The sequence below is a fragment of the Lissotriton vulgaris genome, chromosome 4_1 (genome assembly GCF_964263255.1).
Source record: "Lissotriton vulgaris chromosome 4_1, aLisVul1.2, whole genome shotgun sequence".
NCBI classification, from domain to species: domain Eukaryota; kingdom Metazoa; phylum Chordata; class Amphibia; order Caudata; family Salamandridae; genus Lissotriton; species Lissotriton vulgaris.
This window is the reverse complement of record NC_141691.1, coordinates 761,852,684-761,876,720: the sequence shown is the minus strand read 5'-3', so window position 1 is coordinate 761,876,720 and position 24,037 is coordinate 761,852,684. Positions and strand designations below refer to the sequence as shown.

The window sequence follows — 24,037 nt, the reverse complement described above, 5'->3', positions numbered from 1 at the left end:
AAGTTGATCTGACATGCCAGACTTCTGTCTCTTTCCGTTAGTTAAAATGTCAAGTCCCCTGCACCCTTCAGCTTTACGTCAGTCACACGTCATGCAGCTGCGCGCGCATCCAGGCCTCAGATTTCTGCTGACATTGCAAGATTCTGCTTTTGTTGCCACCCACCTATGACACCTACCTGTGACGTTTCTCGCACACACATCTATGTTCACGCCTTCTAATTACGTATCACTACCACGTGTGTGTTTTATCTTGTTTCTCTCAGCTGTTACGCCTACTATATTGGTTTCTATAATGTAACTCAAGTATATAAGCTATGTATTGTCAATAAAATATTGCTCTATCCCTTCCTGCACCCTCAGTGGTGGCAGGAACCAGATATCCGGCCATGACCATTCCTTTTTAAGGAATAAAACCCCTAAGAACTCTAACACCACGGACTCTGCGTCTTTCTTTCCGATTGAGTTATTATTGATTGAGTACTTACCTGCATAGAAATTAAGACTGTAAATCAAATATTCACCACATTATTTTGGCGCCCGAACAGGGACCCCTCCCCCACCTCACGCGCCGGTTGGTGCGTTGCAAACTCTGTCCCCTGCCATCAGTTAGACGGAAACTACGCGTACCGGCAGGGTTTCCTGTATCTCCCTCTGGCCCACGGAGGTGACGAAGACTGCAATTAGCACCCAGACGAGGCGGTGAGGAGCGCGGAGGATCCCGAACAGAGCCTAACCGATAGAAGGAAGGTCCGAGGTGTCAAGAGGCCCACCAGTTTTCCGAAGTATCCACGTGTCGAGTCGAGTCCGGTCCAGTCCAGTCGAGTTTTCCGAGGCCTTCTGTTTTCCGTGCTTCCCGGTGAGTACCATTGCTGGGACGTCTCTAGACGGGTTTGGGTACACAAGTCCGGTCTGCACTGTTTTAGACAGTGTATCTGTACTATTTAGCAGTATATCCGATGATTCAATTTCTTGCACTGTTCTCAGCAGTGTATCTGTGCTGTTTAGCAGTACATCCGGTATAGGGGGTAGTAATAAGTGTTTTTAAATGTCTTTTTCCATGTGATTAATGTCGTTGTATGAGTGACTGTTTTTTTATGTACATTATTGTGTTCTTGTGTAACTAGCTGTATTCAGTATTAAGTAGCAAGGATTGAGCATTCAGTATTAAGTAAACAAGATGCAGTTTTTCAACAAGTTAAAGCAGATAGGAACTAGGAAAGGGATGCTAGAGGAAGAAATTCCTATCCCCCCTAGGGACACTCCTGGAAATTTCATGTACCATAAACATGGCATAGACGCCATACTGTATCTAGATTTATGGGCCGATTATACTAAGCATCTAGACGAAAGACACAGATGGCCCGTTACCGGAACATGGGATGCCGAGTGCATCATGAAGGTAGAAGAAGCATTATGGAAAAAGAAAGCCAGACCATCTCAGAAAGACGCCATAGAATTTTGGCGTAAGGAATCACATAAGCGTGCTGAAAAAGCACTCCGTAGAGAAGACAGACTTAAAGAATCGGATAAAGCTCAAGAAAACGAATTAGTTACTGAGGGGATCCGAGTAAAATCAGAGCAAATAGACCACGCACGAAACAATCTCGTAAATGGCATGTATCTCGTGGCCGAGGGTTCGCCAGAGGCCACTTCAGAAATACCGAAATCTGCCGCCACCATTAATTCCAACTAAAGTAACTCACAGGACCACTAAAGACATATTCCTGAATTCCTATCTAGAGGATGTAGCTCCCGCTTACACCAATCTGCCTGTCCGCGTCCCGCCTACCGACGGTGACGGGGGTGGTAACCCGCCCCGAGATCGTATCCCGCCAGTACCACAGCAAGGTTCTCCCGTCCGACAGGTTCCCCCTGTTCCACCACCTCCACCACTTCCCGCACCTAAAATTAATCTATCGAAACCGCTTCTACCTGATCCTACTAAAAGACAAATTCAAGTACCGATACAGACTCCACAAAGAGAACGCTCAAGCTTCAGCCTCAGGAGGTGCGTCCGGGGGTCCCCAGACCCCGCCGCCAACACGCAGATTACACTTGCAGAAGCCCTTTATGCTCCACTCACCCCGCCTCGACCCACTCAAAGAACCGCTTCAAGTTTGCAGATACGACCCAGTACCCGGTAAAGATGATAGGATGTTCATAGCATCACTACGCTTACGACAAGCTACAGATTACCTACTGTACTTCTCAGGAATGAAAGAGTATCTAGATAGAATATACAATTTTGTCCGGACTGGGGAAGACCCTGACAGTATTAAGGAAGCCATGGCACATCAGAAAGTCGACACTCAAGCGTATCTACTACGTTTTTTCATAAATTGCTTAATAAGAGAACGAGATAGGCCTGAGACAGAACAGGAGGAATTAGATGGACTCAACAAGTGGGGTCAAAACATATCTGAAGGAAAACATGATAAAGGGGGTTGCATAGCCAGTATGTACAAGAAAATAAGAAAAGAAGTAATAGAGATCCACAAAAAAGAGAAAGAGAATGCCTCCTCCGAGGAGGAGGAAGAACCTGAAGAACCAGAAAAGACTACAGATAAGATAGCATATGTAGGTAAGGGAACTTACCTTAGGAAAGGCATTCGTCCAGAAAGCAAGAGAGTTTTCCTCTCTGGCATAACAAAACCGAATTCTCCTGAACATCAGTTCCAGGAGTCTGATAAAAGGCTTCGAGAACGAATGGGGTACCATGTACTCAATTCTATGGATGAACAAGAACTAGCCCGGTCAGCTGTACTATGGGCTGACAACCCGAATATATACAATGATGACACCGTAGCACAGACATTTCTGAACCTTTCCCCAGACGAGCAGAAGTTAGCAGGTGTATACATGATTCAACACCTCCTCACGCTATTCAGATATCAACACGCTGACCCAGGTCCCTTACACGATACATTAGAAGCACTACTCATGGATAGATGGAGAGGTTTAAGTACCAAATTAATTCAAATAATTCTAGAACAACGACACAGACATAACACTTTCCTGGGTTCACAATATGTTCCTGCTCCGCCCCCAGAAAGAAAAATGTATCATATGGAGCGCCTGCATGGCATTGAAAGTCAGAACCCCTTACGAGAAGTACATCCAGTCATGGGTACCGATCATAATCTGAAACGTGTGTATGTACACACGCCTCTGACCAAGTTAGAACTATTGGAAATGAAGAAACTAGTACCCTGTCATGATAAAGACCCTGCAGGTTTTCATAGAGAACTTAAAGACATGTTACTGATGGGGGATTACACATATGAAGATATCATGAAAATGTTAAAGGTACTGCTGCCCACGGGCATCTACGAGAAACTCAAGGAAAAAGAATGGGAAGTGGGAGACAAAAAGATTGTATGGGCAGAAATAGAAGAAGAGGAGGAAAAACGTACCCCAGGGCTAGGCCTTGGGGAGAAAACTAAAGCATTACCAGGTTTAATAGTACAGGTTCTCCCAAGATTACTGACAACTAGAAAGGAAGATTGGGACGCAATCTCGTCCTGTAAACAGAAACACGATGAAGATACTAGTGACTTCTATTCAAGATTCGAGAAATGTTTCATTATTAATAGTGGCCTTAAACCAAGTAGTGAGTCATACCCGCATCTTTTTGTATCAAAATTAGTCGAGAATTCCCTGCCATTAGTTAAGAACCGCGTGTATAAAGTTGAAAGTACTTGGCAGGCAAACACGCCATCCCAGATGTTACAGATGTTACAATATCATCAGAACAGAATTAGAGAAGAACAGGATCAGGAACAGAAACGCATGAAAGACACGAAAATGAAAATGTTAGTGGCCCAATCGGTTCCAGCCGACGGCCAGAGAAAGGGTACGACCCAGACAGGCCATTCCGCAGCTCCCGTTAAAGGGACATGCAACTATTGCAAGCAGCCAGGTCACTATGTACATGAATGCCCAGTTCTGAAACATAATATAGCGACAGGTAAAACTAAAGAAAGACCGCACCCGCCTAGACAAGATCATAATCAGCATCAGTCTTCACAGAATATACAGCCCATGCAGAATACACAGCCTATGCATGTTCCATCACATACAGCACAGACAGTAGCGGTACCACAGAGACAGTCACAGTCACAGCCACAGCCCATTGCCGCGACTCAGCAAGTTTCGCAACAGATGTACCAGTATGCCCAATCTGATTATCCCGATTATCAACGATACACATGAAACAGCCTAGAGAGGGAGGGTGGCTTGCCTCTTATTGAGATTCCTGTAGATCAAGAGGGTCCTTATGTACACAGTCAAGTATTGGGAAAAGACAGAAAGTTTTTAATTGATACAGGGGCAAGTCGCACCACAATCAGCCATGATGAAGTCCCAGGGGCACCCCTCTCAGGCTCACAGAATGTTTCCCTTGGTTTTTCAGGACAGCCTATTGTAAATGAGGTATCGAAACCAGTCCCCCTGGCTGTGGGTCCATTATCACGTGTTACAGACCTGTTACTCACGAAATCATGTCCAGAAAATCTGTTAGGAATAAAGACATTGAAAGCTCTAGGAGCTGTTATATGTTGCTCCCCGGAAGGAGTTAGACTTTTCTTGAGAGACTTTAAGGGTCATTATGTGTTACGAGAGTTTGATGTCAGATTGAAAAATGTACCAGATCAGTTGTGGGCGAAAGGCCCAACTGATGTAGGTTGTATGCACATTACACCATACCGTGTTACACTCAAACCAGGTGTTGTTTTACCCAGAATCAGACAATACAAGTTACCACCCGATGCTGTAGTGGCTTTACTGGAAATCATTGAAGAGCTCATTGCCCAAGGAGTGGTCGTAGAAACCGACTCAAATATCTGTAATTCACCCATCATTCCGATTCTTAAACGTACTGATCCCAATGCACCGCCAGTATATCGGCTGGTGATTGATTTAAGAGAATTGAATAAATGCATTATTCCACAGTACCCTGTGGTTCCCGACATCTCATCCTTATTGACGGCTATTGATTCAGAAGCAACGTTCTTTACTGTAATTGACCTCAAGAACGCCTTCTTCAGTGTACCTATTGATCCAGAGAGCCAATATCTCTTCGGATTCAGTTTAAATGGACGAAGTTTCAAATTTTCACGCGCACCTCAAGGATTCACAGAAAGCCCCAGCATCTATAGCCAAGCACTGAAAAGACAACTTGATTGTATCATTATGCCAGTTAACACCGCTTTACTGCAATACGTCGATGATCTGCTGATCACCGCACGAAGTGAGCCCGAATGTGAACAAGCATCACTGACAGTTTTACATTTTCTGGCCGACAAGGGACACAAGGTGTCTCCTTCGAAGCTACAATTCTGTGTTCAGCAAGTTGTGTACTTGGGTCACTTGCTGTCCAAAGTGGGGAGACAGCTCACTCCCGATCGCATTCAGTTAATTGTAAATATGCCACAACCACAGACACAAAAGGAAGTACGGGCCTTTATAGGCCTCACCTCGTACTGCAGACAATGGATTCCCCAGTATGCATTTCTAGCTAAACCACTCATCCAGTTAACAACACAGGAGGCAGCGACTTCGACTGCCCTTCCTTGGACTCAGGAACATACACAGGCTTTTGAAGAATTAAAGAAAGCTTTATGTCAAGCACCAGTTCTAGCGACACCATGTTACAGCAAACCTTTTACACTTTTTGTTACAGAACGTGAGGGTACAGCATTGTCTGTCCTCACTCAAGATCAAGCAGGTTCACATAAGCCTTGCGCTTATTTTTCAAGTACATTGGATTCAGTAGCTCAGGCACTCCCTGCGTGCTTGAAGTCAGTAGCAGCAACAGCACTAGCAATCAGACAGAGCGACTCAATTGTTTTAGGACACCCATTAACAGTTCAAGTTCCACATTCTGTAGAGGTTCTTTTAAACAGAACTCAGACTCAGCACTTGACTATAGCACGACTGACAGGTTATAAATTGACACTCTTCCAGCCACACATAGAAATCAGACGCTGTAGCATTCTGAACCCCGCAACATTGTTACCTACAATTATGACCCATCCAACCCCGCATGATTGCATAGAGATCATTAATACAGTAACAAAACCTCGACGAGACTTAACAGATGTTCCACTGACAAATCCAGACCTGACACTTTATGTGGACGGTTCATGCATGAGAACAAGTACAGGAGAATTAGTGGCCGCGTATGCAGTGACCACTGAAACTGAAGTTAAAGAAACACATCGTATTGACACACTGTCTGCTCAAGCGGCAGAGCTCATCGCTCTGACCCGAGCTTGTATACTAGCCAAGAACAGAAATGTTAACATATACACTGATTCCCGTTATGCGTTCGGAGTCGTACACGACTTCGGAATGTTATGGCGAGAAAGAGGTTTCTTGACCTCTCATGGTGCCAAGATCCAACACGGTTCCCTCATTCAAGCACTGTTAGAAGCAATACATTTGCCCTCGGGCATATCAGTCATGAAGTGTAAAGCACATACTAAAGTTACGGATTCTGTTTCCCAGGGTAATGACCTGGCAGACCAGACAGCAAAACATACAGCATTGACTCACACCCAGACTACTGATGTGACAAAGACAATAGTACCAACTCGGTGTATGTCAGTCAGGGATCCCACCCTAGACGTAATCGATATTCAGACACATGCCACTCCAGATGAAATAAAGAAATGGACTGAACTAGGAGGGATCCAGACAGATCAAGGATGGGTCACAAAGGGAAAATCTACATGGTTTCTCCCCGACTCTATGGTCCAAATCATGATAAATACAGCACATAGTCCTGCACATCTAGGAGAGAAAGCTATGTTAGACAGTTTACAGAATCTCTGGTACAACAAACACTTACGAGCAGCAGCAAAACAGAAAGTGCGTACTTGCATGATCTGTTGTCAGTTCAATCCAGGTAAAAGCGTTCCTGTAGAGCAAGGTGGATTTCATCCTCCCGATCACCCTTTTGAAGTCCTCCAGATGGATTATATCCAGATGGACCGTTGTCGGGGATTCAAATATGTCCTCGTAGTTGTTTGTGCACTTTCCCGTTGGACCGAAGCATACCCAGTCTCAGATTACACTGCCCCGACCACTGCCAGGCAGCTGGTTCGAGAATTCTTCCCACGATACGGCTTGCCTTGTGTCGTGTACTCAGATAACGGACAGCCGTTCTCATCCGAACTCATGAAGCATGTCTCCCTTCTGCTAGGATATCAGTGGAGATTCCATTGTGTCCGACATCCCGAAGCCGCAGGCCTTGTAGAAAGGCATAACCAGACATTAAAGACCCGCCTTGCTAAAGTTTGTAAAGAGAAAGGGGTCGACTGGATAGTCGCCCTGCCAGTTGCATTGTTCTATATGAGAATGGTTGCCCATTCGAGATCAGGACTATCCCCGTACGAAGTGGTCTTTGGCAGACCACCGAATATGTGGGGGACGCCCATGCCTAAGAAAATTACTGATGTCGATTGTAATATGCTGACAGATTACCTTGCCTCCTTGATGTCTGCACTCCAATCATGTCGTTCACAGGTTGCCGCAGCCTTCCCTGACAACACTGATGTAAAGCCGCACGATGTCCGACCAGGTGACACCGTCTTAATAAGGAACTTTGACAGGAAAAGTCCGCTGGAACCCCGCTGGAAAGAGCCGAAGACCGTCCTGCTCACTACGAGGACAGCAATCAAAGTGGAAGGCAGAAAGGGGTGGATACATACGAGTCATATTAAAAAGTGCAACGAACTGAAACCCGACCCTGACTCGTCCACCCCCACCAAAGACTGTATTAAACCTAGTGACTTTAAGGTTCCCGAACGAGAGCAAACTCCCCAAGAGGAGTATAAACTGAAGCTTCGATCTAGCAAGTCAGACAGTTTAATTGTTTAAGTCCTGCCCTAGGTGAATCGGTTAAATAGTTTCTGACATGTATCCCCTAGATCGAGATAGAGAGAGAGAGAATTCAAGAAACGTGCATATTGCAAATCACTCCGCAGCCACTGTATAGTGACTTTATTAATTATGTTTTTTCTAAGTCTTCTGATTATTGTGGCGAGTATACTGCTTCCCATATACTACCCTATCTTCAAGCGTGAACAACCTGCTTACAATGTTTCTGCTGAACATTCTTTTAGTACATTACCCCCTCACGAATTGTCTTACAGACTTGCGCTGCGCAACAACACATTCATTAGCATGTTACATCACTCCCATCAGACGAGCAATGCTACAAACTGTTGGATATGTGGCCGACTCCCTCCCCATCAGAAATACAAGGGAGTTCTGCCCCTCTTTCCGTATCCGTTCACTCACAATGGCTCCTGTGGTGCATGGAGTAGATTGATTAATTCTTTAGATTCTGATATTGCTGTTACCCGCGAGGGGGGCTGGGTTTGGGGAAACCTGAATTCAGTTCTGTTCGACGTCTGTTACCCTGATGGAAGTGGACGATCCGTTAGAATAGGAACTGATCTAGAAAACGAAGTATATGGATTAGGTAATTACACAGTTAACCTCATGATCCTTACTATCGAGTCCGAAGCTGCACCCATTCTCCCCGCTATGTCAGTATTACCAGTCACTGGTCATCTTTGTGTTAGAAAGAAAGGTTCAGTACACTTAGGTCATAGTAAATGTACTACTGTGGTCGAATTCACTGATGAGGGCAGGTCCTCATTCCGAGCTACACGTCATTCATATTTTGTTTGTGGCCATACCGCATACATACGTTTACCTCCAGATTGGGATGGTACCTGTTACATTGCTTTCCTTCTGCCCCCTGTTTTTCTAGCTCCTCCTGATTATCATAGAAATACAAATCTAGTAAAAGATAGATTCCGAAGAGGTCTCCCGATTGTCGACTATACTGAAACGGCATGGGAACAATACACAGATTTTAATAAAGGATTCTTTTTCTTCACAGGCCCCGTCCAAAACAGTAAATTGATACGTAGATTAACCAGAACCCTTGAAGCAGTAGTACATGAAACTGCCTCCGCCCTAGGTAACTTAACAGAGGAGCAGTCTGCTATGCGGATTGTTGTCCTTCAAAATCGTCTTGTTATTGACGTCATCTTGGCAGATAGAGGTGGAGCTTGTAAGGTCATCGGGTCAAGTTGCTGTGTTTTCATTCCAGAAAACGCGCCATCTGTATACAAAGCTATTACACGTCTTCATAAGATTGCAAGTTTAATACATCAGAATCCAGGCACCTGAACTTGGTCCGGTTGGTTCTGGACAACGTTGACCGCTTGGGGATGGAAGATCCTATCCTTCCTAGGCATTGCCCTTGTCATAGTATTCAGTTGCTGCCTGTGCCTACAGTGTGGGCCGGCGATTTTGTGGACTGTGCGCCACATCGTGCATTGAACATTCCAGTTTTCTCTCAAACCGACAACGGAAGAGAGACGAGCAAATGATGTTACAAGAACAGACTGATCGATTCATGATGATCGAGATATCATGAAGGGTCCGTAGGGAACAAGGAGGGAATGAGGAAATATAAATTTTTGGTCAAGTTATGTTCCCTATCGTGTACCCCACCGTCTCCATGTACGAGCTTAAAGTGCATGTAACTTCCCTCCTGTGCCAGCTATGAAGACGCAAATACATTTGCGTCCAACGTTAACATGTCCTCTTTCAGACCCACCCTGAATGGGTTGAATAGTCTGTTCCTAAGTATGCCATGCCAACGTCTTTTTGTGGTGTACTTTACACGTTTTTCAGCTCTGGCAAAGTAGGCCCTGAATTCTGCCATCGAGCCTTTTTCCTGCCTTCTGACTCTGAAAGCCTCAGCCCAGGCTGCCCCTGTACCTGTGAACTCTGCCTTACTTCCAGCGCGGCCCACCGCGTTTAGCTCAGCCTGCTGCCTGCCAAGAATGAATTCAACCTTCGAGTTATCTGTTTCCCTCTCCGAAAATGCATTCCTGCCTACTAGTTTAAGTAAACATCCCCCCAGCTGCAGAGCGAAGGGCCTGGCCTTACTGTCTCTGTGCAAGTAATTCATAGCTTCTGTTACCATGTTCCCATGGAAGGCCCATGCCCCCACGCTTCTCATGCAGACACTTAGGCGCTTATACACGCACTCACAGTCAGTATAGAATAGCTTCTGCCCCAGAGACCTTTCCGTCCAGATAGCTCAGTTCCTAAACATCAGATATCAGATATGACAAAAGCACAAGTTGATCTGACATGCCAGACTTCTGTCTCTTTCCGTTAGTTAAAATGTCAAGTCCCCTGCACCCTTCAGCTTTACGTCAGTCACACGTCATGCAGCTGCGCGCACATCCAGGCCTCAGATTTCTGCTGACATTGCAAGATTCTGCTTTTGTTGCCACCCACTTATGACACCTACCTGTGACATTTCTCGCACACACCTCTATGTTCACGCCTAGTTCACGCCTTCTAATTATGTATCACTACCACGTGTGTGTTTTATCTTGTTTCTCTCAGCTGTTACGCCTACTATATTGGTTTCTATAATGTAACTCAAGTATATAAGCTATGTATTGTCAATAAAATATTGCTCTATCCCTTCCTGCACCCTCAGTGGTGGCAGGAACCAGATATCCGGTCATGACCATTCCTTTTTAAGGAATAAAACCCCTAAGAACTCTAACACCACGGACTCTGCGTCTTTCTTTCCGATTGAGTTATTATTGATTGAGTACTTACCTGCATAGAAATTAAGACGGTAAATCAAATATTTACCACACCCTAAATGTGAAAGTCAAAAAAATGACAAAACACAAAATCAACCAACACAATCAGTACCCTAAGCTTATGTTCATGGAACATCAACGGCTTGGGAGAAAAATGGACTTAAACATCTAGTTGCAAAAAATGTGCAATCATTTCTTTGCAAAAAACCTGGTCCGACTCTCCCCCAGCATTGTCGGGATACAATTTGAATTTTCTACCGTCTACTCAGAGCTCACTGTTTGGCCATAAGCAAGGTGGTCTTGCCATTTACAGTGCATTATCAGTGATAACTGAAGCATTTCCATTTGTTTACAATACAGCCGCCCCAAACGCAATACAAGTACTACGACTGTGACTCCGTAAGCAAGAAACCAAAGGGGATATAATTCTAATAAACCTCTATTTGCATCCCAGGGAGAAAATGAAGGGAGCACAACAGCTGAAGGAAGAACTCGCAAAACTGATAAAAACCGAGAAAACAAACAGCATAATCGTCACAGGGGACTTCAACCTAAATATGCTTAGCATCTTGGCCTCGGAAACCACAGACGAGGAGGATCCGTTTGCCTGGGAGCAAAACCGTCAAGACTGTGCTTCGAGAGGCAGAAGCACAAATACATCCAGGAGCCTGTTGGCCAAACTAGTAGAGCTGGGCTTCAGGGCACTTAACGGCAGATTTTCAGGCGACCGACCACAATCCGCAACATTACACAGTACACTGGCAAGCTCCACAATTAATTTCACATTCTTCTCTTGTAGTTTGTACCACAGGGTAAGAGACTTTCACATCTGGCCAATGGACTACAGCGACCACCTGCCCCAGGAAACAACAATAGATACACCGAAAATACCAAGTCCGCCAGGCGCCAGCAAACTAGGCTTGGGCTTCACAATAAATGAAAGTCGGATAAAGTGCAAAACAATCGACCCACAAAACTTTTTAGCGCAAGCTAACCAAGCTCTTGTTGAGGCACAATCCGCATCCCCAAATCTAATTATATGCTGGGAGTTATTCACATAAAAATTAGACACAGCTGAAAGAAATGGGCACACAAAGCCAGATGGAAAGGGAAGCACCGCGACACACGAGCCATTATAATTTCAGAAAGGACATCAGGCTAAAAAGGCTGAAGACTCAGATCAATCACACCCTGCGAAGAGTAAAAACAAACCCCACTGCCTGCCAAGCGCTGAGACAGCTAAAAGGCAACCGCAGGAAACTAATATGGCTACTAAAAAAGGACACGGACGAGGCCTTCTGGGGAAAACTCCTACATGATGCCAAAACAAATAAGAGCGCACAGTTTTGCTAAAAAATCAATAATGTGATCAATGAGCAAAGCCAGGGGATTGAATCCCACATGATGGAAGATGCCTGGACAACTTATATTAGCACACCCTTCTGCGACACCCAAGAATCGCGGAATGTAACCGGCAACGCTAATATCGGGAGCAAAGAACATATGTCCTCACACAAAGAAACCTCCATAAGTGATAGGGAACTACTAATCACAAAGTTACAAATAACCAACAGAATCTCGAAAGGGAGAACAGAGGGAGCCCCTGGCCCAAATGGAATACCCCAAATCATATTCAAACAAGAACCAGAATACTGGGCCACTGCCTTCAAACCCATGTTTGAAAAAATATGGCAGACCTCAACAATTCCACAATCATGGAGGGGGGCAAAATTCTCACCAATATTCAAAAAAGGTGATCGAAAAGACCCTAGAAGCTACCGGTTAATAGCCTTACTAGATAACAAGGCAAAGTACTATGCGGGCCTCTTACTTCAGAAGCTGACATCGTGGGCGGAAGAAACATCATCAATCCCATTCAATCAAACCGTCTTCAGGAAAAACATGGAGACGACCACAAATATTCTAGCCTTGTCACTTCTGATTGATTCAGCGCTAGAGGGAAAACAGCCCCTATACCTGTGTTATATCGATTACAGCTCCGGCTTCGATCACGTAAACAGAAATCTGCTGTGGCAAAAACCTAAAGAGAATGAAAATTCCTTCAACACTGCTGAATCAACTAATCCTCTTGCACAGCGACACGTGGGTCCAGGTTAAACTAGGAACTGGGGACTTCTTAACTAAGAAAATCCCAACCAGCACAGGAGTAAAGCAAGGATGCATGTTAGCGCCAATTTTATTTAACCTCTTTATGGCCTCTTTATGGCCGAACTATCAACCACACTAAATGAAAAATTAGAGGGCACCCTGCTGTCTAATCTATTCTACTCCGATTGTCTTACAGCGGCTCCTCGACATCACCTCGCAATACTCCAAAACAAATAAACTCAGGATCAACTATAACAAAACAAAAGTCATGTACCTTAACCATCGCAAATAGACATCAACATTTAGCAGGTACTTGGACACAATGAAATTTGAAGTTACAAACCAATATCGTTACCTGGGAGTGACTATAGATCACAGGGGAGCTTTACACCACAGCGTGAGGAAATAAAAAAGAGAGGCTTAATGACAGCTGTATCTCTAAGGAATCTGAAAATCCAGATCACTGGTCCAAATTTCTCCCCACTACTAAAACAGATCCAAGCTAAATTGATACCATCTATTAAATATGGAAGCGAAGCAATGAGGCAGGGACGCCGGACCATTAGGAGTAATAACAAGAGCGATGCTGATGATGTTTGGCCTCCCGTGATACACTTCTCCAGCGCAGATCCGACTCTAATTTGGGTTGGCAAAGGAAGAGCTTGCACGCAAGGGAGCATACCTCAAAAGCTGGTACAAAATGAGAAGGGGAGAGTTAAACACCCTCAACGCACTCCTCTGGAAAGACCTACAAAGTAAAGATAACAGCCCAGCAAGGCTTTTTCTGGAGGACTCAATAAAACAATTGGGGGTGCAACAATTGTGGGATCTGCAAGGGAACCTGGCAGGCTTTAAAAAAGCAGTAAACATTGTCAGGAAAGAATCTCTCCTACAAGACAAAGCTTCACTAACGTAGCGAGCACACGGCTGGCTAACTGTACAAACTTACAATAAACTCACACCACAGACATATATCTTTTCACCAGCTTCACCAAAAAAAGTCATTCCTAAAACATCGGCTAGGAGTATTGCCCTCAGCAGACCACATGGCCCCCTTGGCTGCGTCCCTAAACCAGCAAAATGCCGCCTGTGCGGGAACCATGAGGAACCTGTTGAGGCCCTTATTTATTAAAAATGGAATCCGGTCGTCTAGACAAGCAGCCCTGGCCTGCTTTTCGGGCGACGAAGTCCAAATGGCCTGCCAACTGGTAAAATATTTCGAAGCCGCAGAAATCAGAATCAATACAAGGAAAGAACAAACGGATAAAGACAGCGCACCCTCCACACCCCTAGAGCTAAAACATTAAGACTGCTCAGAGTCACAACTGGCTAATAAAATTAAACAACAAAAGATTACTACAAGCCACGAGGATACAGGGAAAAAGACGGCCTGCCCCCCCCCCCCCCCCATAAGGAACGGAGACTGCAAATACGCCCTTGAATGGGAAAGGAGGCTAGGATAGACAAAAGAAACCTTCTCCGAGGAAATGCAGAAGCGCCCAGTGGCGGACGAACACTTCCTTTTTAACCATTTTTAATTCTAATTTTTAGTATTGTCCAAACTGAAGCTACTTTTTTTTCTCTTTTAACTTACCTCAAGTACCACTCCCTATGCTGCTATAAATATTCATAACTGTTTTTATTGTTGCTGGTTTTGTAATGTTTTTTATTAACTGTGCAATAAAGTATTACTTACTCCACTGAATCTCCACCAGGTATCTTGTATCCCATACTGCCCTACTCCCTCATACAGTAGATACACTGAGCCAGTTCAGCTGCTGACCTGTATGCAGAGCTTGCTTCTAAGAAGACTGCCAATAAATGTATCTTTTTTTTATTCACAGCAACTTATACAGTAATAACCTCTATATGAGAATTCTTTCAATACTTTTAAAGCATTTTTTCTGCTTTTGTTTGTTTTCCATTCTGTACAGTAAAAAAAGTGTCTCCAGGTGCAGCCCTGCCCCTTCACTATGAATGCTCACTTTGTATATATGAACAATGATGTTTGCTTTCGTTTCTTCATTGCCTATCAAGCCTGTGCATATTACTTGTGTACCTTGGCAGGTTAGAAGGCATGTGTTAGTGGTATGGAAATCCAGAATCTAGGTGGAGATAAGTTGCAGTAAGGTGCCACCATTATTAAATATTTAGGGATGTAATATTGTTTGCGATTGCTTACGTTTTAATATATTGTCCCTCTTAGGACATTTTTCTTTTTTTAACTCTAGCGTCTCATTTTCTACTTCATAGATTCAGTAAGTTACATTAGTCATCATTTTCCTTAGTACATGGTATTGTTTCTCTGTCAAAAAGATGCTCTTGTCAAGCATTTTTGTTGATGGCTAGGGGACTGAAAGATCGCACTCATGATTATCTTGGAATTGTAGATTCTAGTCAGTTCCCTTTCGAAGGACCTAGGGTGAGAAAGTCACCGTACCATTGACTGGGAACAACTGGAACCTCCATTTAAAGTGAATTGAATACAAGCTTTAATGTAGTAAAACATGTATTTGAATTTGAATTTAAAATTATTTATTAAGCGCACGTTCGCCAGCGGCTTCATGGCGCTACAACTTACAGAAAACAAGGTAGACTGGCCAATGTAAAGTAGAGCAATTCAGACTGTGGGAGATTCAGAAAATTATTTGAGTGGGGAAGTAGTACTACAGTGGGGTTCTTTCACATGTCTTTATGAATCAGCCCTGAAATGTCTCAATTGGTAAAAGAGCAAATAGAGCACAGCTCTTTCTGTTTGTGCTAACTGTATGAATATTCCCTGAATATTACCATTTTAGATTTTCCTGAATGCATGTAAGACTACATTAAAAAGTACCACTTGAATTATTCTGAAAATCCGTTTGTAAAGAGGCCCTGTAATGTTGAGGTATATTACGTGAATGAAATCCAGACAGGCACCCTTTTTTGGTAGCATATTCTTCCGAGCTAAGACTGGGCAAACCCTGCTTCCCCTTGTGCAGTGCCCGAGTGTCAACCCTGAGTTGTGGCCTGGATAAAGAGCAGTCTTCTCCTCTATGGTCACTAGAAAATGGTTCTGGTGGTAGCTTTTCTCCCACGGCGTTTGGTGCAAGCTTCATGATGGAAACAAAAGCTGGGGTTTTCCAGGTGTCATCTAGCATTTGCTTGTTGCAGGACTGGACCCTTTAAAGTTAAGTTCCTGGGGCCACCCCAACTGGTCTTCCTGCCAGGTGAAGAAATCCATTCCCACTTCCAGCCATTGGATCTTCTTTGGGGCAGTTTTCATGTGTATTTTACACCTACTTTTGACCAGTGACAATATCATTATGTGTCTAATCACTGGGAGAACAAGCATGTGACATTTGAAATTTGCTGAAGAGTGACTTATTTACTATTTCAAATAAGGTTTTCCTACCTGTTAAAAGGGTGATTTTGCCAATAGGGTTCAAAGTGCTGCTGATCTTTAGCAAAGCTGTGTTGGCTCGAAATTTCAGAAGGTGAATATTCGAAGAATTGGCAGCTGTACTTAAATGAAGGCTTATGTAATTTTGAATGCTCAAAATTAGAAGATTAAATGAGGAGTAGAATAGTTTTTAAGAAAGAAATTAATCAAACGGCCGCATTACTAACGACTATAGCGGATCAGGAGGACTTAAGGAAAAAAAATAATTTCTGGTCAATTGCTAACTCTTTTGGTAGGTTTCGCCCCAACCCTATCTGTCATATCATCAAAGACCTTTGATTAAGAATAAATGTATGCACTTGAGGTTGGGAAGATATCTGACAAAAGATGAATTCCAAAATGGGATAATAAATGGTCATCGAGTATTTGCAGGCTTTTGTGGGCTAAGTGAGAAAACACTAATGCATATTCTAACTTTATGCCCAGCCTTGGCAGACGCTCGGAAGTCTATCATTAAATAGATTCCTAATGAACTAGGAGTTAGAACATGTATGAATGCAATTATTGGGGTCGATAATAAACTTATTCATTTTTTTGTTCATCATAATTGCAGAAAAGAAATTCAAAAGAGTTGATGGACTAAGTAAATGTATTTCGCGGTAAAATATCTTGGGAATATAACTGGAGAGCTGTTTGAAGTATAATGTTATACTAGCTTAAGGAACTAGTAGTACAATCTAATCTAGTGATGCACATTGCACTTCATTATTGCTTGTGAATGGAAAACAGCTAAACATTTGTATTTATAATACCTACTGCTAACACATGTCACTTTAGTTAAATGCTGCTAAAATAGTATTTGCTGCTAGCATAGGACACTTTAGCAAGTATAATGCATTTTAAATATTTTTATGTAATGTTTTAATATTTTGTCAATGTTATTTATCAACTCATAATTGGTGGATTATTTTAAGGATGTTATTAGCTTTGTGTATATTTGTTTGCTTGTTTTTTTGGTTATTTTCTCGTTTGTAATTTTAATTAATCAACAAATACAATTCTACTACTACTACTACTTACTGGTGACAGTGCAGTTACACTTGTGCCAGATCTGTAATTCTAGCCCTGCTCTGCAGCACCGTGTTCTTGTAACTGTCTTCGCCCTTCACTCACACACCAGTGTATTTTATACTGAAATCTCCACCTAATCTCTCATGACTATTCTTCCACCTCCTGATAGTTGTCACTTCGATCTTTTGCTGCTTCTCACCTTTGATTTTACTATTGCTTCCTCAGTATTTTACATCCCTACCTTGACGTTTCTGCCCTTGAAAAGAAGCATGCACACTTTCCACCTTTAAGCCTCTTCTAGTCACTTTACTGACCCAGCTATCTTGTACCTTCTGTCCACTCTGCAGGCTTCTCTCATGAGAGGTTTGCATCTTTGGTCATTTCTGCAGTTACCTCCTTGTTGATATTTTCGACCGAGGCTACTATGTTCCACACGTAAACAGAAATTTTGACTGATCTCTTGGTAACCCCCCATTTTGACCTCTTTCTCCTTTTTTCAGGAATTCCTGGATTCTTGCAATAAATACTACCTTTCAGGGCTAGAGCAAGTTGACTTCCAACAGGAATATGAAGGAGCCAGAGGACGAATTAATAACTGGGTTGAAGAGAAAACGGAAGGTGAGCACCTCCTTATCACCCACATATTATCTTCAGAATTGGTGCATGCTACAGGAAAGGTCTGCAGAACCTGTTTTGAGCTGAAGTCCATAATAATCAGTTCTTTCAAATGAAAAGTTACATTTGTTATGTTATGTTAAAATGCGTTTATATAGCGCTCGGCTACTCTAAAAGAGTGTCCCGGCATTTCACAAACGGGATTTATTTATGTTTTTTCTTTTTAAATAGAGCTGCACAAGTTTTTAAAATGTGGTACAATTTAAGGAACTGGAAATTGAGTGTGCTATCTTTTACTTGCAATGAGTTCCCTAAAAATTCTAGATGAGCGATATATCTCCTATTCCTCTTTATCATTTACTATCTCGAGTCCTCAGCTTCATTTTTGCCAAGATGACCAGTGATCTCCAAAGCTGGAAACTAGTAACCCTTTTGATGCGCTTACCCGAGTCTTTAATCTTGCAGGAGGGGGCATTCTCTAGTCTGCTTAAAACCGCTTCTACCAACCCTCGCACTTGAATCCATTTCCATATATCCGGTAGAAACGTGAACATTGGTGATGCCATTTTGAGTGACAGACCCCACTTCTGTTCTCAGACTGATGGGTCTGTACTAACCGTTCAAGAAACGTATATTTACAGAGACATCCTTTATTTCCTTTCATCTGGAACATTTCAGGTACATGGTGCAAGCTGCTCTTTATTCTAGTTTTCCAGAGCTGCTTAGCTATGCATTGGAGTGGAGTCTATTTTGCACCAGACTTGAAATGCAGACTCCACGGTGAAAATGAAGAAGTGTGGACACTGTTAAATTGTATTGATGTTTTTGCAAGGATAATATATGGTCCACTTTATTTGCACCATATATCCAAACTAGTGAAAAACTCTTAACCAGATGTGTTCTGTTCTTAATAATGTAGCCTGTTAGTCGTCACTCAGACAAACTTTAGTTGAATTTTCTCATTGGAAAACAATGGGGCCATAAACTTAAATGTCCATTAGCTTACAACCAAATGTTAGTTGATTTGCAAAAGCTATGTTCACTTGCAAGTATCTTCTCAGAGAATGCAACTCACCGGTTGGTGAACAGTCACCAACACAGCTAGCACTTGGCGTTAATTTCAAATGTAATCAGATTAGATACGAATCCTAGGGAAAACTGTCTTATTGTGAATATCCATGCCTCGTTTTTGTCTTATCTCTTTTTTCCATGCTCAATTAACATCCATTTGGCACTTAACTTATTGTTGATAGGAAGCTTGTAACTTGAAAAACATGTTCATGGCATGTAGAGCTGTAGATATGCATGCACATGGGCATCGACTCCATATTTTCCTATGCGATTGAGGTTGGACATGCTCCGCTGAGCCGCTGATTTGACGCCATGTGGAGCTCTTCATCAGGGCTTCTTGAGTCTTCAACTCACAACACCTTTGGAAGATCAGTCTTTGCACTGAGTTTTCACCACCTCTGCGGCGGTTCCTCCAATGCATCTGTGTCTTTGGTTTCGTCAACACCCTGCTCGTGCCTTTGCCCCTCTTGGGCTAATTCAATTGGATCGAGAATGCAATCAAAGTAATGGCAAAAATGTCCTTTCGCCACTGTTCAGTGCCTTTCCAAGTACGAGTGGGCAAATCAACATGCAGCTTGTAACCTCTTCCCACCACAGGAGCATAACAAGTACTCCTATTGTGCCTGCTTCGCCTTCCGCTCCAAAAGGACCATCAGTATCATAGGAATACTTGCTGCACAATGGAACTGTACCAAGATGGTGATATTCCCAAAATCATTAGGGAAGATGTCTGAGAAGAAGTGGAAGGTGAGGTTGAGCAAGCTGCAGCCTTTAGTCCAGAACCCGATTCACCTTCTGACTCTGAGATCCCAGACCTGCAGCCCACGCCAGGACATCGTAGGAAGATGACAACAGTAAGTATGAGTTTTCACCATTAACTCACTCACCGCCCCACTAGGGCCAGGCTTCAAACCCAAAATAGGGGACACAGTCTTTTGGGCTGCCACTGCCTCCCAGCAATAAGCAGCACTGATCTATGACTTCAGATATAACTCTACACCTGGTGCTGAGCCAGCAGCCTAAAACACTGCCCACATCCATGCCGACAGCTCCCTCAACAACCTCTGGGGTCTTAGCTCCGTCACCTATGGGCACTTGAGAGTCAAAACTTCAGTTGACGTCGAACAGCCTCAAAGCTGAAACAGCCTTCGACGCCCTGTCTACAACCCACTATTATTTGGGGTGGGTGACCACGTTCGGGTGAGCATTCAAAGGAACTGAATTAACATGAACACAACCCCCTGGTAGCTATGGAAAAAGCTTACCATAGGGCAATGTGTAAAGTAATTATGCATTAGTAAAGTAAAAATGCAAAACAATAAAACTCCCAAAATGGTGCATACAGGAGGTACCTGGTGGGCTAGTTGGCCCCAGGGACTCTCCGGATTGAAGAGGAATTAATTCCCCAAATTAAAAAGCGCCAAAGGCGTGCTTGCAGACATGTTACCTCAGGCCCGCCCTCTTCCTTCACCATTGTTCAAAAGCGCCCCGTGGCGAGTTGTAAGTTGGGGAATTAATTCTCTTTCAATACTGATGGTCCCTGAGGGCCAGCTAGCCCACCTGATATATCCAGTATGCGCCAGGGATCTGCGTTGCAGACAGGTGTTTAGAGGCCACGCCCCTTTTTACACCTTTCTGCAACGCAGCTCTGTGGCGCTTACTGGAGGTACCTAGTGAGCTAGTTTGACCCTAGGGACCCTTAGGATTCAAGGGGACTTAATCTCCCAACCTAGAATGGCCACAGGGCGCATTTACGCAGTGGTGAAGGGAGGGGACGGGGCCTGAGGTGACATGTGCATACACGCCCTGTGGCGAGTTTTAAGTTGGGGTAATAATTCCTCTTCAATCCTGAAGGCCCCTAGGGGCTAACTATCCCACCAGGTGCTTCCAGTAAGCGCCACTGCGCTGCGTTGCAGAGAGGTGGTCCAGACTGTGCTCCTTTTTACACTTCTCTGCAATGCAGCTCTGTGGCACTTACTAGAGGTACCTAGTGAGCTAGTTGGACCTTAGGAACAGTCATAATTCAAAGGGACTTAATCTCCCAACTTGGAACGGTCACAGGGCGCGTTTACACAGTGGTGAAGGTAAGGGACGGGGCCTGAGGTGATGTGTGCAAACACACCCCTTGGCCTGTTTTTTAAGTTAGGGTATTAATTCCCCTTCAATCCTGAGGGCCAACTAGCCCACCAGGTGCTTCCAGTAAGTGACACTGCACCGTCTAAAAGGGCGACTCTAAGATGGGAGGGAGTTTATCCTTGCGCTCCACAATAACCCTTTAAATAACCTAAAGGTATCTTGAATTTACAGCGTCTTCAATCCATTCTCGTTTTTGTTCCAAAATCAAATTCACTACGCCCATCAAAATAGCTGCCCTCCCACATTTTACCATCCCTGGAGTTTCAAAATTCTTATTAAAAACGTGATGTATAACACAGCAACTAAGATTGTTTCTTCTCTAAATAATATGATCTGAGATCGGCCGACCTCAGACTAAGCTCTTGTTCTAGGTCCTGATGAGAACTCACAAACGACTTTCTGGGTTCGAAACGCGTTGACCATACAATGACCTTTCAAGTGAAAAAACAGACTGTCAAGCCAACCTTCTTTTATAATGTTTGAATGAACTGCTCAAAACAAGTTTTGACTAAATGATAAGGTTGCCCTTTACTGTACACTGCCTGGTCTTTGCCCAATGACTAGGGTTGTTGAAATACTAATTGTTCAAAAATTCACCTTGGGGCCTTGTTGGGGGGGGGAATTAAATATGTACAAAAAAATTAAAATACAATATATTTGTGAAATACAGTGTAGTACACTTATATTTTACATATTACATTTTGGTTTTATATTTGTTTAGCTCTGCGCTGCTTACAAGGTAGAAACCTGTGAATTATTTTCCTTTCCTATTGCCACTTTATTAGAATGGTAATAGGTAGGGGAATATATAAAACATACTGCTTGCCTACATCTAAGGTCTTAACTGCATACACAGTCAAAGTGTTCGTAAAACAATAAGGCTGCCTTTTACTTTTGTAAAGTCAGCCATTACCCAATAATATACTGCCTTGTCATTGGCATGTACCATGAAATATCATGGTAATTTTGCAGTATTTTATGAAATTTCACAGCCTGCGATATCACCATATTTTAATGACTTGTAACTTTAAAAAAGTTACCCTACTTAACTCGGCAACAAAAAAGGATCAACTGCACACCATAAAACCTATTCCTGTTATATTTCATTAAAATCAGACTATCCATTTTCACTGTACTCTAGAGTGCAACATCTATGGAAAAAGCATTGGTGGAAAAAACGTATTTTTGGACCCTCCCTTTTTCTTTGCACTCCTTTGACGACTACATGCCAATATACAAAATATATATTTAATGTAAAATTGAGAATTTCAGAACTCTATAAATGTGAGATTTTGTAAGCGGAGGCAAAAAATTAAGTTGGTATACTTAGCTTGATGTTTTTTTTTTAAAGCTGCAAAAGAACAGCAATCGGAATCTAGTATGATGATTAGGAGATTCAATTAACATGCTGGAGTGTTTTGCAAAAAGACAGTATTCATTAGAGGGAAAACAAAGTGATATGCTACAGTCTAGCCTATTGCTTAATCTTTCAGCAATAAAAACTAGTTTTGAAAAGCTCTAACTTTCCCATTACAATTATGAGTTTTTATAAAAACTAAACAGTTAGTGAATTAAATAATTTCATTATTTATGTACTTGTTTGATGTATGCTTATTTCTGCATTTCTGGTATTGTTTTGTGGTTCGAATTGTAGATATTGCTTTGGCTGGGGTCCCTAGCTTCAAGTAGTGATTCAGTGGGGGCCCTCAGATGTCAAAAGGTGAAACATCTGTAAGAAGGTCTTCTGGTAAATGTATGTTTCTTATCAATGTTGTCTTCATTCCTTCTGTTAGGCAAAATCCAGAACCTTTTAGTCGAGGGAACGATTGATTCACTTACCAGATTAGTCCTGGTGAATGCAATCTACTTCAAAGGAAACTGGAGAGACCAGTTCAAGAAGGATCATACTCAGGAAATGCCTTTCAGAATTAACAAGGTAAGCGGTGCATTGAAAATGTGTCACAGATTATTGAGCATGTATACTGTAATCGTGCTCGGAGTGGTGGTCTGCTCTTGGAGGATAGTCATTTGCAGTGCTGCTTATTTCCAGTACAGTTCCTATCTCTGACTCCAACAACACACATGTCAGCATTGTAAACAATAGGGGTTGCTATTTTTCATCTCTGTGGTCAAGAACTGAGAAGGATGGGCTACTAAAAGATGAGCTAACTATTAGGGTGGCAGCTGTGTTTATAAAATCTTGGATGAGCTCAATATATTCAGACGTTGGCTGGAAAAATCTTTTAATATATGAAAAGAATTGAAGTTCTTCTGATCAGAATCAATTTTCATTGAATTTTGTTATACAGACGTCAATGGCCATTCATTCAAGAATTTATATTAGCTCAGCTCTTAATATCACAGGTGTATCCTGTAATCGAGTATCTTAATTATTGAATTACCCTCTTAACTAGAACGTCTCAGTTTTAAGTTACATTCCTTTTTGTCCATTCTTTTACTTGGATAACAAACACATGATTACACAGAGTGACAATTGAACAAAAGCAGCACCAGACCAATGAAGTCTGCCCATGTCGTTACTGAAGGACTTGTATGAAGCTTGAGTCACTGCTCCCCAGTCATTTCACATTTTACACAACCTTTACATTTGTTAGTTTCACATTACATAAGCAATGGCACAATATCAAAGTGAGGAAAACCTGTGGCGTTTGCACCAAGCAAAAACCTAGTGCTCACTCCACAACTTTTTCTAGAACTCTTTAGCCTGCTTCTACACAAGAAAAATAGATCTCTCTCCTTCTTGCCAGTAGCTGCTGCAAGTACCCTACAAAAGACAATCTTGCTTTTCGGGAGTGCCATGCCCTAGTATAACTGTACTCCTGTCTGTCTCAACCATGAAACAATTTTGTTTCTTAACATCTGCAAAAACACTTCAATCTATAAAAGAAAACATATGCATATGGTAATCCGTAGTCTGCAAGTGTTTATTAACAAAAGACAAATCAGTCTTCAAATCATAGTTTGGTGCCTGCCACTTAGT

The 24,037-nt window shown here is 42.8% G+C and overlaps 1 protein-coding gene across 3 annotated transcripts in view; it reads left to right on the top strand.

The window, feature by feature from the left end:
• The window catches only part of LOC147722549 (serpin B6-like), a 325,711-nt gene that overhangs the window by 62,903 nt on the left and 238,771 nt on the right, over nucleotides 1-24,037 (top strand). For all 3 annotated transcript variants that reach the window (XM_086965075.1, XM_086965076.1, XM_086965077.1), the window contains exons 4-5: nucleotides 17,715-17,832; nucleotides 22,830-22,972. In XM_086965075.1, the coding sequence (XP_086821201.1) occupies nucleotides 17,715-17,832; nucleotides 22,830-22,972 (261 nt within the window). The remainder of the gene's footprint in view (nucleotides 1-17,714; nucleotides 17,833-22,829; nucleotides 22,973-24,037) is intronic.